We start from the raw sequence: 14,503 nt of genomic DNA on the forward strand, positions 1-14,503 counted from the left end.
TAAGAAAAGATTCCCATAATGTATATTAAGTGAATAAAAGCAAGTGTGGCTCAGGTACAACATGACGTCAATAGTTATACATGTGTATTACAAAATGTGCACAGGAAAAAAATCCAGAATATATCACAAAACAAAAGTTCGGTTTTTCTCCTGGAGAATAGATTACGATAAACTTTCGCTTTTCCATTTTACTGTTCTACAAATTTTAAACACTTTTTAAGATATCAAATGAGCTGTAAAAATGAAAACATTTAAGGAGCAAAAAGCACTGGATTAATATCAGATCATTCACATACTCTGTTTATAATAGAATATGTGAGTCCACTCACACTCTCTGATCTGCTTCAATCCATCTGTGAGAATTTAGCAATCAATAATTTCCAGCTCTTCTTCTTAACCAGGTAAGAGCCATTTTCCGCAATTAAAGTTAGTAACAAACCCTTGGGCTTCCCTGGTGGCTCAGTAGTAGAGAATCCACCTGCAGGCTCAATTCCTGGATTGCAAGATCCCCTGGAGAAGACAGTGGCAACCCACTCCAGTATTCTCGCCTGGGAAATGCCATGGACTGAGGAGCCTGGTGGGCTACAATCTGTGGGGTCGCAGAAGAGTCGGACAGCTGAGCGACTAAAGAGCAACAGTTCTGAAGTTTCTGACTTCCTGGTGGGGAAGCAGAGACCAAAGTGACACCGAAGGCTGCTGAGAGAAGTGGTTTTATTTATACGTGTTTACCAAGTCTGCTTCCCATTCACCTCTTAGTAAACACAGGATACCTGCAGCAGAGTCCCAGCTCTGGACACGGCATCATACACAGAACTTCACACTCAGGATTGGAGGAGGGGCTTCCCTGTGGCGTCTAGTAGGAGTCTAGAACACTCCAGTTGCACGTGCCTGCATTCCCTAACGTGATTTTGACCCCATCAAAGAAGATCTTTGATAATAGTATAATAGCAAATCGGTCTGTTCTTGATACAAATGAAACCGGCCTAGAATTAGGGCCTTGGGTGCCATGGGCCCGTGCGAGGGGTCTGTAAGCCAGAGTTCCTCTTGCAGCTCCACTCACAGGGCTGTCTTGGACTGCCAATATAGTCAGTCCCCTGCACGCGATGAGTTCTGTTCCAAGAGCTTGTTCATAAGTTCAGCAGAGTTAGCCTAGGTACCCAACTAATACAATTAGGCTATATAGTATTGTACTGTAATAGGTTAATAATATTTTTTCAAAAATAATACATTAAAAAATACACAGAAAAAGCTTTAATCTTACAGTATAGTGCCTTGAAAAGGACAGTAGTAGAGTACGATGGCTGGTGTAAACTGGCATCAAGTGAACAGGCAGGTTCCTGACTGGAGCGGGGAGCAGAGGTGGAGGATGGGCGAGTGAAGGATCTCAGTGATGGGAGGCAGAGGGCAAGCTGGTCTCCCTCATGCCGGCCCTGGGAGCACAGGCTCCTTGCTGCATTCAGTTCTGTCCACCTTCTTGAAAGAATCATCTGATGATGCTGAGTAGTAAGTACATGCTGTACTGCTGCACTCTGTGCAGTGAAATGCACGAAAGCACAACCACTTGTAGGGGATGCACGCATGTGACAGTGTGCACCAGACACATGAGCGAACGTAAACAGGGTTGGGCGTGCACGTTTCATCTTTGCAAGTTCACAATTTGGAGGTTCGTATGCAGGGGACTTACTGCCTAGAGAAAAGGGACTTGTTCCATTTTTGCACAGGAGACACACTTAGTCTCTAATCTTGGATGTGGAAGATGAATAAAAAGTTGTGGGAGTGAGAGGGAGGTTCAAGAGGGAGGGGACATGTGTGTACTTACGGTTGACTCACGTTCTTGTGTGACAGAAACCAACACAACATTGTGAAGCAGTTATCCTCCCCTGAAGAATAAGTTTTCTTAAAGTTTAAAAATGATAAAATTTGAAAGAAAAGAAGTGTTATGAGGAAACTGGCTCAGGAATCAGGCTGCTGGGTTTGAGCATCGTCTGTGATGTGTGGCTGAGCCGCGTGGCCTCAGTTTCCCGTTAGAATGGAGATTGTCCTGCAGCGTGCGTCCTCAGTCATCGTCTGCACCAGATGAGTCCATGAACATGTGTACTTGGCACAGTGCCTGGCGCACAGCGAGCAGTCAGTTCCTGTTGGTCCGTTTCCCTTTGCCTCTCCTGATCCTCGTAGGGGTGGGAAGTGGAGGAGACAAGGAGGAAATGTGCCTGGGTTGGATCACTTACACTGGGTCTCATTTTATTACCGTTCCCTCTCAAAAGCAACTCGCTTCCCTCATAAGGATAGCATCATCTTGGTGGTGGTTTGGTTACTAAGTCGTATCTCTCTGTGACTGCATGGACTGCAGCCTGCCAGGCTCCTCTGTCCATGGAATTCTCCAGGCAAGAGTACTAGAATGGGTAGCCTTTGCCTTCTCTAGGGGATCTTCCCCACCCAGGGATCAAACCTGGGTCTCCCGCATTGCAGGTGGGTTCTTTACCAGCTGAGCCACAAGGGAAGCCCAAGAATACTGGAGTGAGTAGCCTATCCTTCTCCAGCAGATCTTCCTGACCCAGGAATTGAACCAGGGTCTCCTGCATTGCAGGTGGATTCTTAACCAACTGAGCTACCAGGGAAGCCCAAAAGTGAGAGTGAAAGTCTCTCAGTCACTTCTGACTCTTTGCAACCCCATGGACTATACAGTCCATGGAATTCTCCAGGCCAGAATACTGGAATAGGTAGCTGTTCCCGTCTCCAGGGGATCTTCCTGACCCAGGAATCAAACCTGGGTCTCCTGCATGGCAGGCAGATTCTTTCCTGAATGAGCTAGGTGGGAAGCCTAGAATGATCCCTAAACTTTCTGTGTTCTTAGCCCTATCTCCCAGGTGTTGCTTCCTCACGCTGTAGTTTTGGAATTTGTACCTCTTTTCTTTTTCTTCCTGAGAAACATGCCTCCCAGCAGTCCTGGTCCTTACTCTCTCCCTGCCACCCACCCACACACCATCTCTGACAGACTGAAACTTCCAGCCCCATCCCCATCTCATAGCAACTTCTGGGCTGCTTAAGAATCAGCTCTTTTCAACCACGTTTTCTCTATTATAGTGTTCTTGGTGTGTGTCAGTCACATAAATAATGGAAATCAATGGCAGTTGGCAGGCTAAGCTAAACTGTGCTCTATATTAAGCAGAATGTTTATGATACCGTAGTGCTGTGAGAACTCTTGCACAGATTCCTTATTAAGAGCTCTGGGGTCTCTAGGAACGTACTGTCATGAAACAGGCTGGGTGCGGGGACAGTCCCCGATGTGCAGCGCTCCATGTCTTGTATTAACACTAGTGGTAATGGCTTGGGTCATGACTGCCAGAGAGTTTTTCCAAAATCTGAAGTTTGTTTACATCTGTGTCTCTGGGGATGTAGATTTTATTATTGGATAATTTCTTCTTGGTGGAGAAGAATCAAGTATTGGGGTTTACCTTTCTTCTCTGAACACATGCTTAATTCTACTTTAATGAGTTGTTTTATGTGTTTTCTTTTTAAATTAGCACCTCTCCCACTTTTTTTTATTTTTAGGTGCACCAAATAAAACCAACCGTGATTTTTTTTTTTTTTTTCCCCCGTTGTTTATAGGTCCTCTTCCTGACGGATGGGAACAAGCCATGACTCAGGATGGAGAAATATACTATATAAACCACAAGAACAAGACCACCTCTTGGCTAGACCCCAGGCTTGACCCTCGTTTTGGTAAAGGTTCATCTCAAAATCTTTTTAAATATTTTTGATAACTGTTTTTTGGTATATGAATTTTGGAAGGTACATTTAAATTAAGTTGGGTTGTTTTATAGTTTTAAAAAATGACTGCCTAGCCAACTTATCTATTACTATTTTTATGCCTTTCACTTTAAACTTGAATTTGGATCTAAATCAACTTTCTAGCTTTGATTCTTCGGATGGGATTGGAGGAATGTTGTGGTGGTTTACTAACCAGACTCACTGTTTCTTTCTCATTTTTGAGAAGCACAGAGATCTTGTTTAAAATGATCTTTTTAGCTATAGAAATAATCAGGCTGTTGCTTCATCTAAAACCTGAAATAGCAGATTCTTCTGCTTATGCTTAACTTGAGACAGCAGTGACTACCATCCTGTGTCTTGGTGTTAAAATGTTCTCTGTCCTCAGCTGGGGCGGGGACCCCTGTCACCTAGAGATAGGGAGTGGAAGCGCTTTTTCCCTTCTCTTCCTTTCTGCCCTCACTCCCCCACCCCACACCCATATTTTAAGGTTTTTTTTTTTCTTTGTTTCTCATTTAGGAAACAAAACGTAAAGCCATATTTCTCCCTCAAATCAAATGACAAAAATCACCATTTGCACAAAGAAATACTCCCCTCCCAAATGTGCATATCTTGATAATAGTATACAAGCTCTTTGGGGCCTTTTTATCCATATTTTTTCACTGTTTTCCTTTTCTTCAGTTGGGTTTCTGAGATATTTTTCCAAAGCCATGGAAAAATGAATCTAAAAAGGAGCAGATCATTGTGGTTTTAAAGCTTTCGTCTTGGACTGGATGTAGCTAAATGAAAACAATGTGCAGATCACTGAGTAGGTCAGACTGCGGGAGCTCGGAACCTTTGAAGCTTTGCAGGGGTTGACCTAACAACAACTTCGGGGCCCTTCCGGGAAGGAGGAATTAACTCCTTGAGTGCCATCAGAACACAGTCTGGGGTAAAAGGGAAGAAAGAAAACTCTACCCAGGGCTGGGTAAAATAACTGCCCTGTTAGGAACGTTCCGAACACTTCTGTGTCTGTACGTATACCTTTTAAAAACCCCGACATTTGTGTTTGCCGCCCCAAGCTCACCGATTGGTCAGCATTATGAACTGACCCCTATTCAGGTAAAGTCAGAGTGGGATCAGGGCAGAGACTATTGCTTTGACAAATACCCGGTTTGGCTTAAATGCAAGCCTTTTGAGCTTCAAGACCTTTTGGGTGTTAAAAAAGTAATGTGGCATGTTAATAATTTGCAACTTCAGATTCTATTTAATACTTGAATAAGGCCTTGTGGTTGAAACAGGAACCCAAGTAAGGTAGAAAATTTAATAAATGTTGCCGTTTGTATGGACTAGAACGATAACAGCCATGTTTCCTCAGATCATCTTTAATGAAATGAATTCAGCTTGTCTGCATTTGGTAATTTTAAAAAATGGTACTGTGGGATTTTTCTTTCCCTCTACATGAGGTTCTGAAAAATGATGATTAACTCTTAGCTAGCTATAGAAATCAGCAGTTGGAACAAAGGTTTCTGTTTTAAGTATTTTCAGTTAATAAAAAGTGAAGTAAAGCAAGTTGGCTGTGAGCTTAAGTAGATCCATTAATTACACACACAGCTTGGTCTTTTGTTTTAAATGGGCAAAAGTACCAAAAAAATAATAATCTCCCTCCCACCTCAACACATATGTACACACAGCGTACAATTAAGTATGCCAAGAAAAGGTTTAGTAAAATATTCTTACTGCTTTTAGTTTCCCCTTCTGGGCCCACTGTTGTATGTGTATTCCAGACAGGCTTGACAGCTTGCCAAAGCTTTTTATTTTGTGGCCCGACTTCTAATCTGTTCCAGACCTTTTCAGTCAGAGAGCTCAAGTGTAACTGAAGGGGAGCAGGAAAGGGGAAGAAAAAACGTGTGGGTTTCTCTGATCCAGAGTGACAGCAAATAGAGACAAGCTGTTAGCTGCTGAATTTGAAGGAGTTTTCCTTGAAATCTAAAGTTCTATGCTAGATTGCATTTTATCTGCCACAAAAATATAAACTATCCCCTTTCTGACCCTTTGAACCATGCAAACACCAACAAATGATAGGTTGTTTCCTTCATGGTTGTGAAATTTTGCTTTCCTATATTTCCCAAATCTATATTAAAGTATTTACCATTTTTTACCTTAAGCTGACCTATGTCTTTTGACATTTTAGAGTGGAAAATAGACTTGACCTCTGTATAAGCTTGACTTTATCACTTAATCACCTTCAAACACCAGCCTCTTTTACATTTCTGTTCTTTATCAGATGCTTTGGAATAATTATATTTAGAATAATTTTTTTAATCCGTTCTTCACATCCCCCATGAAGTTAATAAGTTATCCATATAATATAAGTTTAGGAAATTCGTAATTTGTTATGTATTGGTTCCTTTTTATCCTATTTTCTTGTTCTTTAAGATTTAAAAACTATATCTTTAAAAAAAAATTATTGAAGTTTTTATTTTATGTTGATTTACAGTATTAGTTTTAGGTGTATCACTTAGTGATTCAACATTTTTATAGATTATACTCCATTTGAAGTTATTACAAAATAATGACTGTTTCCCTGTACTGTATTTTTCCCTGTTGGTTATTTTTTATACATAGTAGTTTGTATCTCTTAATCTCATACCCTTTTCTTGCCCTTCTATGAAAACTGTATATTTTTGACATTTATATTATTTTTCAGCATTGATTGATAATTTGTAACAAATCATGAGGTGACATCCAGTGGCAGCAAGAACTAGCTGATATTTACTGGCTGTGAAAAAAGGAGGGCTTTTATCTGTTTTTAAGGAATCGTACTAGGACTGTTTTTACACTTATTAAAGTAAGTTAATACTTGAATATTACACAGGTCATTAAATTATTTCATATTTTTACTTTTTCCCCCTACAGATTTTATACTTGCAAACATAAAAAGGCTCATTTTCTTGTACATCGTAAGATTATTTATTTTATATAATATAGCCATGTGAATATTTTCCAGTGAAAGCCCTAACGAAAGCAAACCAAATAAATTCCCATTCTTCAGAATGAAAAATCTACCCCAGAATACTAATGGTCAGTGAACTGATCTTTTATGTAATATCCCTGTTTATGTGAAAGAACATATTAAATAGTGTTAGAATCTGTGTTTCTGGAAATAAGTGCTGATGGGACCACAGAGATTAAAAACACATTTGGTGTAAATAAAGTACTGGAACTAGAGATGTGGATTAAAAGGTGTATCTTTTGAGTCTTAAAGGAGGTAATAAATAACCTAGGTTGGCGAAAACACAATATCCTTTGAAAACACAATATCCTTTGTAATCGCTAACAGCAATTCTGTGCGTAGACATTCTATGCATGGAAATGTAACAGGTAATTAAAACCTAGATGTTAATTTTGGTCCGTGGTTTCAAGGTATTCCAAAACTTGCTTTTCAGTCTCAAACCAAAAGTTGTTCAGCACACCTTTCTGATCAAAGTTAAATATTTTGCATCAGTAGTTAAAGGTCTGTTAAATTTTTTAAGTGTTCAGACATGCATTAACCTTTTCCCTTTAAGAGCAAATATTTCCGATAGCTGTTAAAAGTAATATTTTCCTTTTAATGAAGACGCACCTAATGACCAACTAAATATCTTACCCTCTGTTCTAGAGGAAGGGAAAGCGCTGAAGGCTGTGGGAACTAACTCTGTAACTCCATTAATGGAGTCTTGGGTAGCTAGAATACCAGCATCAGCTCATTTGAACTTTTACTGAAGCAAGTCTCTTGATATCCATGCATTAAAAACAAGTTTTTCCTTTGTTTTTTGTTTTGTTTTCCTTACCCTCTTTTAAATATTGCCTCCCGGTCCTAAAATGTCAGTTTGGGTTGTGAACTATATTATTAACTACTTAGGGTGGGGAGGAAAAGCTGTTTCATTGTGTTTAAGGTAAATAGAGCTGTTGCTAACTGCATCGTCTTAAAAGAGATAAATCTCACCAAGTTTGGCACATAAAAGCAACCTGTGACTCTTCTCTTCACTTTTCCTCAGGGGAGGAGGGAGGGGGTACCCTGGGCACTGAGGAGCGTTTAGCGCCCTGACTCCTGCCCACTGAGCCACCCAGTCCTTTGACTGCAAACCCACCAACATCCATTTTAAAAAAATACTGGGAGAGGTAGGGAATACTGCCCTAAGTCCGAGTTTCTCTGAGATCTAGGAAAATCGTGACTTACCGAGTTACGTAGTTAAGTGACAGAACTGGAATCTGGACTTGATCTTTTGACACCTAGAATTTTAAAGAAATCTAGATTGCTAGCAGTTAATCTTTCAGAAACACACCTAAGTCACCAGTGCCGATACATGGGAATTTCAGAGGGAGGAAGATGACAATGGTTAATGCCTTTACTTATGTACTGTGACTTCCATATTGTGACTCATCTTGAGCAAATTACCAAGCTAGTGAGTTTCCAGCTACAGAAGTAAAACCATCCAGTTGAATTATCAGGCCTGCCTCTGCCACATCCTTAAGAGATTACCTTCCAACTTCACCTTTGACCTTTCCCTTGACTAGGAGCTTACCATATTACAAGTCAGTCCATTTTATTTGAGGAAAGTTCTAATGACCAGAAAGTATGTGTTCCTTTATTACTCAGAAATTTACTTCCCTTCAAATTTGTGAATACAGTCCTAATATGAGAACATTCTCCTTTAACTGTGGTTTCTCTAGTTTTTTTCTGAGTTCTTTACTAGTTTAATTCCCTTCTTCTGGATGCCTTTCATTTAACTAGTGCCTCTTTAAAGGTAACACTCAGTGTAGTTTTTAAATGCATATTATCTAGTGAGAAAAACAATTACAACACATCTCTGACCTGGCATTTTATATGACCTTGAAAAATCCTTTAAAAGAAATTAGCTAGCATCCTCTTTTCTCCATAGTAGTTGCATAATACATTCAATATGAATTTGAATAAAACTGTGATGCAGAAAAATTCAGTATGAGTTAAATTGTGATGTAGAAAAATGTACCTCCTCAGTTAGAAATCAGGAGACCCAAGTTATTCTGGTATCACAATGTAACCAGTTCATTCAGAAAGATACCTGACTTCTCAGCTTATTTGGACTCATATGCTGGATGCTTTTAAGAATATTTCCAGTCCTTAATTATTGTCATCTCCTACTCTTTGCAACCCCATGAATTGGGGCTCTCCAAGCTCCTCTGTCCACAGGATTCTCTAGGCAGGAATACTGGAGTGGGTTGCAGTTCCCTTCTCCAGGGGCTCTTCCAGACCCAGGGACTGAACCCGAGTCTTCTGCCTTACAGGCAGATTCCTTACTGTCTGCGCCCCCAGGGAAGCCCCTTCTTAATTATTCTGATGTAATAGAATATGCTAGAGTATGAAGTCTTCAGTGGCTGCTTTGGATCCTTGCTTAAGGTTACTTCTCGGTAGCTTTCTGGATTTGAGTGCCCTGAGGTTTCAAAGATACTTTTGAACTATTTATTGCACCATTTAAGTTTAGCTTTTGGCCCTCTGGTCACAGCTGGAAATAACTTGTGAAGAGGGGACTAGGAAATCTTTCGGCTTAATCTAAAGATAAGCCTTATCACATGGAGAGTATGCCCAGGCAAACATCTGACAGGGAATGGCCAGTGCTGGATGGAAGAGTTGAGTTTTGTCTACACTGTCAAACTCTGACACATCTAGGAATTTAAACATGTGTGTGTTAGTAGGGTTCAGCTTTACTGCCTTAAAGATGGATACAGTTTTGGTGTGCTTGGTTTCTAAACTTTAGAACCTCCCTAAAGTTGCTTAAATAGAAAGCCTGACGTAAGCTGATTGGAGTATAACTCCAGGCCGTGTGCTCAGTGAAGCCCAATTTAAAGCACACTGTTAGCGATTGTTACAAATTTTGCCCTCACTATTTTTTTTTTTTTAAGTAAAAAAAAAAATAAACACTGAAATGAACATTTGGATGTGTAAGGTTGTGGAATATCAAAGTTAGTTCAAAGTTGAGGCTTGCAGTTTTAGTCTTTTTTTTTCTTTATGTTATATTCAGTAGGATAGTGTCAAAATAGTGTATTTTTCATATATGCAATCTCTTCTATTTGCTGAGGGTGAGTAGACATACACTGTTGTTGTTCGGTCGCCCAGTCGTGTCCAACTCTCTGCAGCCCCATGGACTGCAGCACGCCAGGCCTCCCTGTCCGCACCATCTCCCGAAGCGCCCGAGTGCCCAAGTTCTTGTCCATTGCATCGGTGTTGCCATTCAGCCATCTCATCCTCTGACGCCCTCTCCTCCTCACATACATTAATGAGGTGAAATTAATGCATATTTTCTATTTGATGATGGTTCAGTGACACAAATAATTACATAGTGAAGAAGTATTTTCTTTGTATAACAAGTGATAATTTAAATTAATGGCTTGTGTTACTAAAACTCCTCCCATCAGACCTAAGAAAATTTATTTTTAAAAGAAACCTGTGTTTCAAGTTACATTTGCATCAGTTCAGTTCTGATGCACAAGTTCAGTTCTGAGTGACACAAGCAGTCACGCAGTCGTGTCCGACTCTTTGCAACCCCATGAATTGCAGCACGCCAGGCCTCCCTGTCCATCAGCAACTCCCGGAGTCCACCCAGACTCTTGTCTGTCGAGTCGGTGATGCCATCCAGCCATCTCATCCTCTTTCGTCCCCTTCTCCTCCTGTCCCCAATCCCTCCCAGCATCAGGGTCTTTTCCAGTGAGGTGGCCAAAGTACTCGAGTTTCAGCTTTAGCATCATCCTTCCAAAGATCAGCCAGGGCTGATCTCCTTTAGGATGGACTGGTTGGATCTCCTTGCAGTCCAAGGGACTCTCAAGAGTCTTCTCCAACACCACAGCTCAAAAGCATCAATTCTTTGGCACTCAGCTTTCTTCACAGTCCAACTCTCACATCCATACATGACCACAGGAAAAACCATAGCCTTGACTAGACGAACCTTTGTTGGCAAAGTAATGTCTCTACTTTTGAATATGCTATCTAGGTTGGTCACAACTTTCCTTCCAAGGAGTAAGCATCTTTTAATTTCATGGCTGCAATCCCCATCTGCAGTGATTTCGGAGCCCAAAAAAATAAAGTCTGACACTGTTTCCACTGTTTCCCCATCTATTTCCCATGAAGTGATGGGACCGGATGCCATGATCTTCGTTTTCTGAATGTTGAGCTTTAAGCCAACTTTTTGACTCTCCTCTTTCACTTTCATCAAGAGGCTTTTGAGTTCATCTTCACTTTCTGCCATAAGGGTGGTGTTATCTGCATATCTGAGGTTATTGAAATTTCTCCTGGCAATCTTGATTCCAGCATCACCTCTGCATTAATAGCAAGTGTCTTATAAAATGCACTGAAGAGGAGATCCACTTGGTGGTGTCACTTTTTGTGCCAACCCAGAGATTCAGATAAACAGAAAAAGAGGTTATAGACTTCCGGAGGGAAAAGCCAGATAGATTTCTGCTGAAATCAGTTGGAGTGACTTAGAAGGGAAGTGGTTCGTATTCTTTGTTTTATGCTCATGTTGTTCTGCTACCCTGGTTGCTGAGGTCACTTGAGAATTCATTCTGGACTCGCTTCAATTTGGAGATTCTCCTGTGCATTTCTAATAGCATTCTACTAACCAGGGATAAAAACTTTTCGTACTTACTTACTCATTCAGCAGATGAGTGCCAGTTACGTACCAGGCACTGTGCTAACAGCTGGGGGGTGGAGGTTTCAGGCTACTGAGTAAATAAACCATCACAAAACCTGTTAAATACAATGAAGGGCTTTCTCATAAGGTGCTCCAAAAGGGAATGCGGTGAGGTAGTCAGGAACACTTTTTTAAAGAGGGACATTAAAGGATGAGAAGCCAGTCAGGCTCTACACTATATGAAAGGACCAGTTTTTGTGCTTGGCAGTCAAAACTCAGATTCATCTCTTTTAAATTATAAATTCCCTTAGTGAAGGAGTAATAAATTACATGTAATTAGAAATAAAGCTATTGTTAATGGGACTATTTACTCATTAATCTAACATGAATTCTTGATGCCAGGTAGATTTTAAAACATTATTCCCTGTCTCTTTATAGACCAGTCATTTCATTATTTGTACTTTAAACACTGTTTTCATAGTAGAGGGAAAAAATATAGTTATGTCCTGGAGACAGAGCTGAAGGCTAGTTAAGACTACTTTCTCCCTTCTCCTCCTCACCTCATTTAGCAACTCCTGTGTCCTGCCCCAAACTGCTTAATGAGGTGATGAGGAGAAAATGTTCTGTTGAATGTTTTTTAAGCTCTATTCACAATTGTATTGTTTGAAAATACCATTATAATGAATTTTCATGCCAGACTTTTGATAGATGGTTGAAGGAAGACGATATCAAATATTGACCTAAGTTAGTTAGTTCAGTCACTCAGTCACGTCCGACTCTTTGTGACCCCATGAATTGTAGCACCTCCCTGTCCATCACCAACTCCCAGAGTTCATCCAAACTCATGTGCATTGAGTCGGTGATGCCATCCAGCCATCTCATCCTCTGTTGTCCCCTTTTCCTCCTGTCCCACTCCCTCCCAGCGTCAGGGTCTTTTACAATGAGTCAACTCTTTGCATAAGGTGGCCAAAGTATTTGAGTTTCAGCCTCAGCATCAGTCCTTCCAGTGAACACCCAGGACTGATCTCTTCAGAATGGACTGGTTGGATCTCCTTGCAGTCCAAGGGACTCTCAAGAGTCTTCTCCAGCACCACAGTTCAAAAGCATCAATTCTTCAGCGCTCAGCTTTCTTCACGGTCCAACTCTCACATCCATACATGACCACTGGAAAAACCATAGCCTTGACTAGACGGACCTTTGTTGGCAAAGTAATGTCTTTGCTTTTGAATATGCTATCTAGGTTGGTCACAACTTTCCTTCCAAGGAGTAAGTGTCTTTTAAATTTCATGGCTGCAGTCACCATCTGTAGTGATTTTGGAGCCCCCAAAAAATAAAGTCTGACACTGTTTCCCCATCTATTTGCCATGAAGTGATGGGACCAGATGCCATGATTTTAGTTTTCTGAATGTTGAGCTTTAAGCCAACTTTTTCACTCTCCTCTTTCACTTTCATCAAGAGGCTTTTTGGTTCCTCTTCACTTTCCACCATAAGGGTGGTGTCATCTGCATATCTGAGGTTATTGATATTTCTGCCTGCAATCTTGATTCCAGCTTGTGCTTCTTCCAGCCCAGCGTTTCTCATGATGTACTCTGAATAGAAGTTAAATAAGCAGGGTGACAATATACAGCCTTGACGTACTCCTTTTCCTATTTGGAACCAGTCTGTTGTTCCATGTCCGGTTCTAACTGTTGCTTCCTGACCTGCATTACAGGTTTCTCAAGAGGCAGGTCAGGTGGTCTGGTATTCCCATCTCTCAGAATTTTCCACAGTTTATTGTGATCCAAATAAAGATGTTATTGATATTTTTGAACAGTTTATAAAGATTTAAATACTTTAACCCAGTTTGGGGGCCCTGGAGGTTGATAATTGGGAAGGGAGAAGAGTACAGAGTGTCCCTATGATAAGAGCTAGCATGACTATTAGAGGAGGTTAGCTGTTACCACATCATACAGACCAAAGCCCCAGTGAGGTAGCACTTGATTGTCAGTAAGATGCTGAAGTGAGAGACAGGCATCAGGAAGTGCTGACGAGCACGTGGAGCAGTTGGCACCCTCCTCCATTGTCCGTGTGATCGAAAACGGAGGCAGCCACTCGAGAAAGCCGTTTTGTTGCACTTTCTCAGAAAGTTGCATCCACTGTGCGACCCAGCAATTCCATGCCCTAGATACGTATGCCCGAAAGTGCACACCGTATGTCCGTACAAAAACCTGCAAACTTGAATGTCTGTAGCCACATGATTCTTGAAAACCAAAAGGTGGAAATAACAGATATTCCATCAACTGATGAACAAACTAACAAAATGTAGATCTGTACAATGGAAAGTTATTTGGTGATAAAAAGGAGTAAAATGCTGATACATGCTATAACGTGGATGACTCTAAAAAACATACTAAGTGAACCAAGCCAGTCACAAAATTGATTCCACATATATGACCTGTTCAGAATAGGCAGTTCCAAAGAGACAGAAAGTAGTTTAATGATTATCAGCAACTGGGGAAGGGGCAACAGAACGTGTACTCACAAAGGAATAAAGGCTTCTTTGGGGGATGATGAAAATGTTCTGAAAGTAGACAATGATGATGGTTACACACAGTCCTATGACTTTTTTAAAACTACTGATAAAGGGGTGAAGTATCTCAGAATAACTTTTCATTTAGGTATAGCTTAACAGTGTTGGGACACATCTTTTGCATATAGATAATGAAAAGGTATTCAGTCATTAAATTAGGACCCTAGCCTTATTTAAAATACATAAATTATTGTGCCAGTTAGTAACAACTCTTTGTAGACAGTGCAGTTCCCTCAGTCATATTGAAATACTGAGCTAGCAGTGGGTGTTTTGTGTTTTGTTTTTACCGTTTTAAGACTGACAGGTGGCCTGTTAGATTGTTTTCCAAAAACTTTCATTTCTTTTAAGAAGCCTACTATTTTACAGAAGTCTTAAGTATCTTATCAATATAGGAAAAACCTAAAATTTCTTTCTAAACGTTATGAACAAACTAATACAGCCATTCTAACATGTAATTATGTAATGTCTGAAACTTGATAAAATATTAAACAAAGTAAAGAAGTGCTTTCTTGTGTTGTGGGAGGTTTGATGTGAGTTA

General features: G+C 40.5%; 1 protein-coding gene across 12 annotated transcripts in view; it reads left to right on the forward strand.

The window, feature by feature from the left end:
• Positions 1–14,503, forward strand: part of YAP1 (Yes1 associated transcriptional regulator) — a 135,259-nt gene that overhangs the window by 85,326 nt on the left and 35,430 nt on the right. For 4 of the 12 annotated variants that reach the window (XM_025266996.3, XM_025267001.3, XM_025266999.3 and 1 more), the window contains exon 4: positions 3,610–3,729. The exons of 4 other annotated variants lie outside the window; for them this stretch is intronic. In XM_025266996.3, coding sequence (XP_025122781.1) covers positions 3,610–3,729 — 120 coding nt within the window. The remainder of the gene's footprint in view (positions 1–3,609; positions 3,730–14,503) is intronic. 4 more of the 12 variants (XM_025266998.3, XM_025267002.3, XM_025267000.3 and 1 more) reach the window with 1 other exon arrangement.

Source organism: Bubalus bubalis, chromosome 16 (assembly GCF_019923935.1).
Source record: "Bubalus bubalis isolate 160015118507 breed Murrah chromosome 16, NDDB_SH_1, whole genome shotgun sequence".
NCBI classification, from domain to species: domain Eukaryota; kingdom Metazoa; phylum Chordata; class Mammalia; order Artiodactyla; family Bovidae; genus Bubalus; species Bubalus bubalis.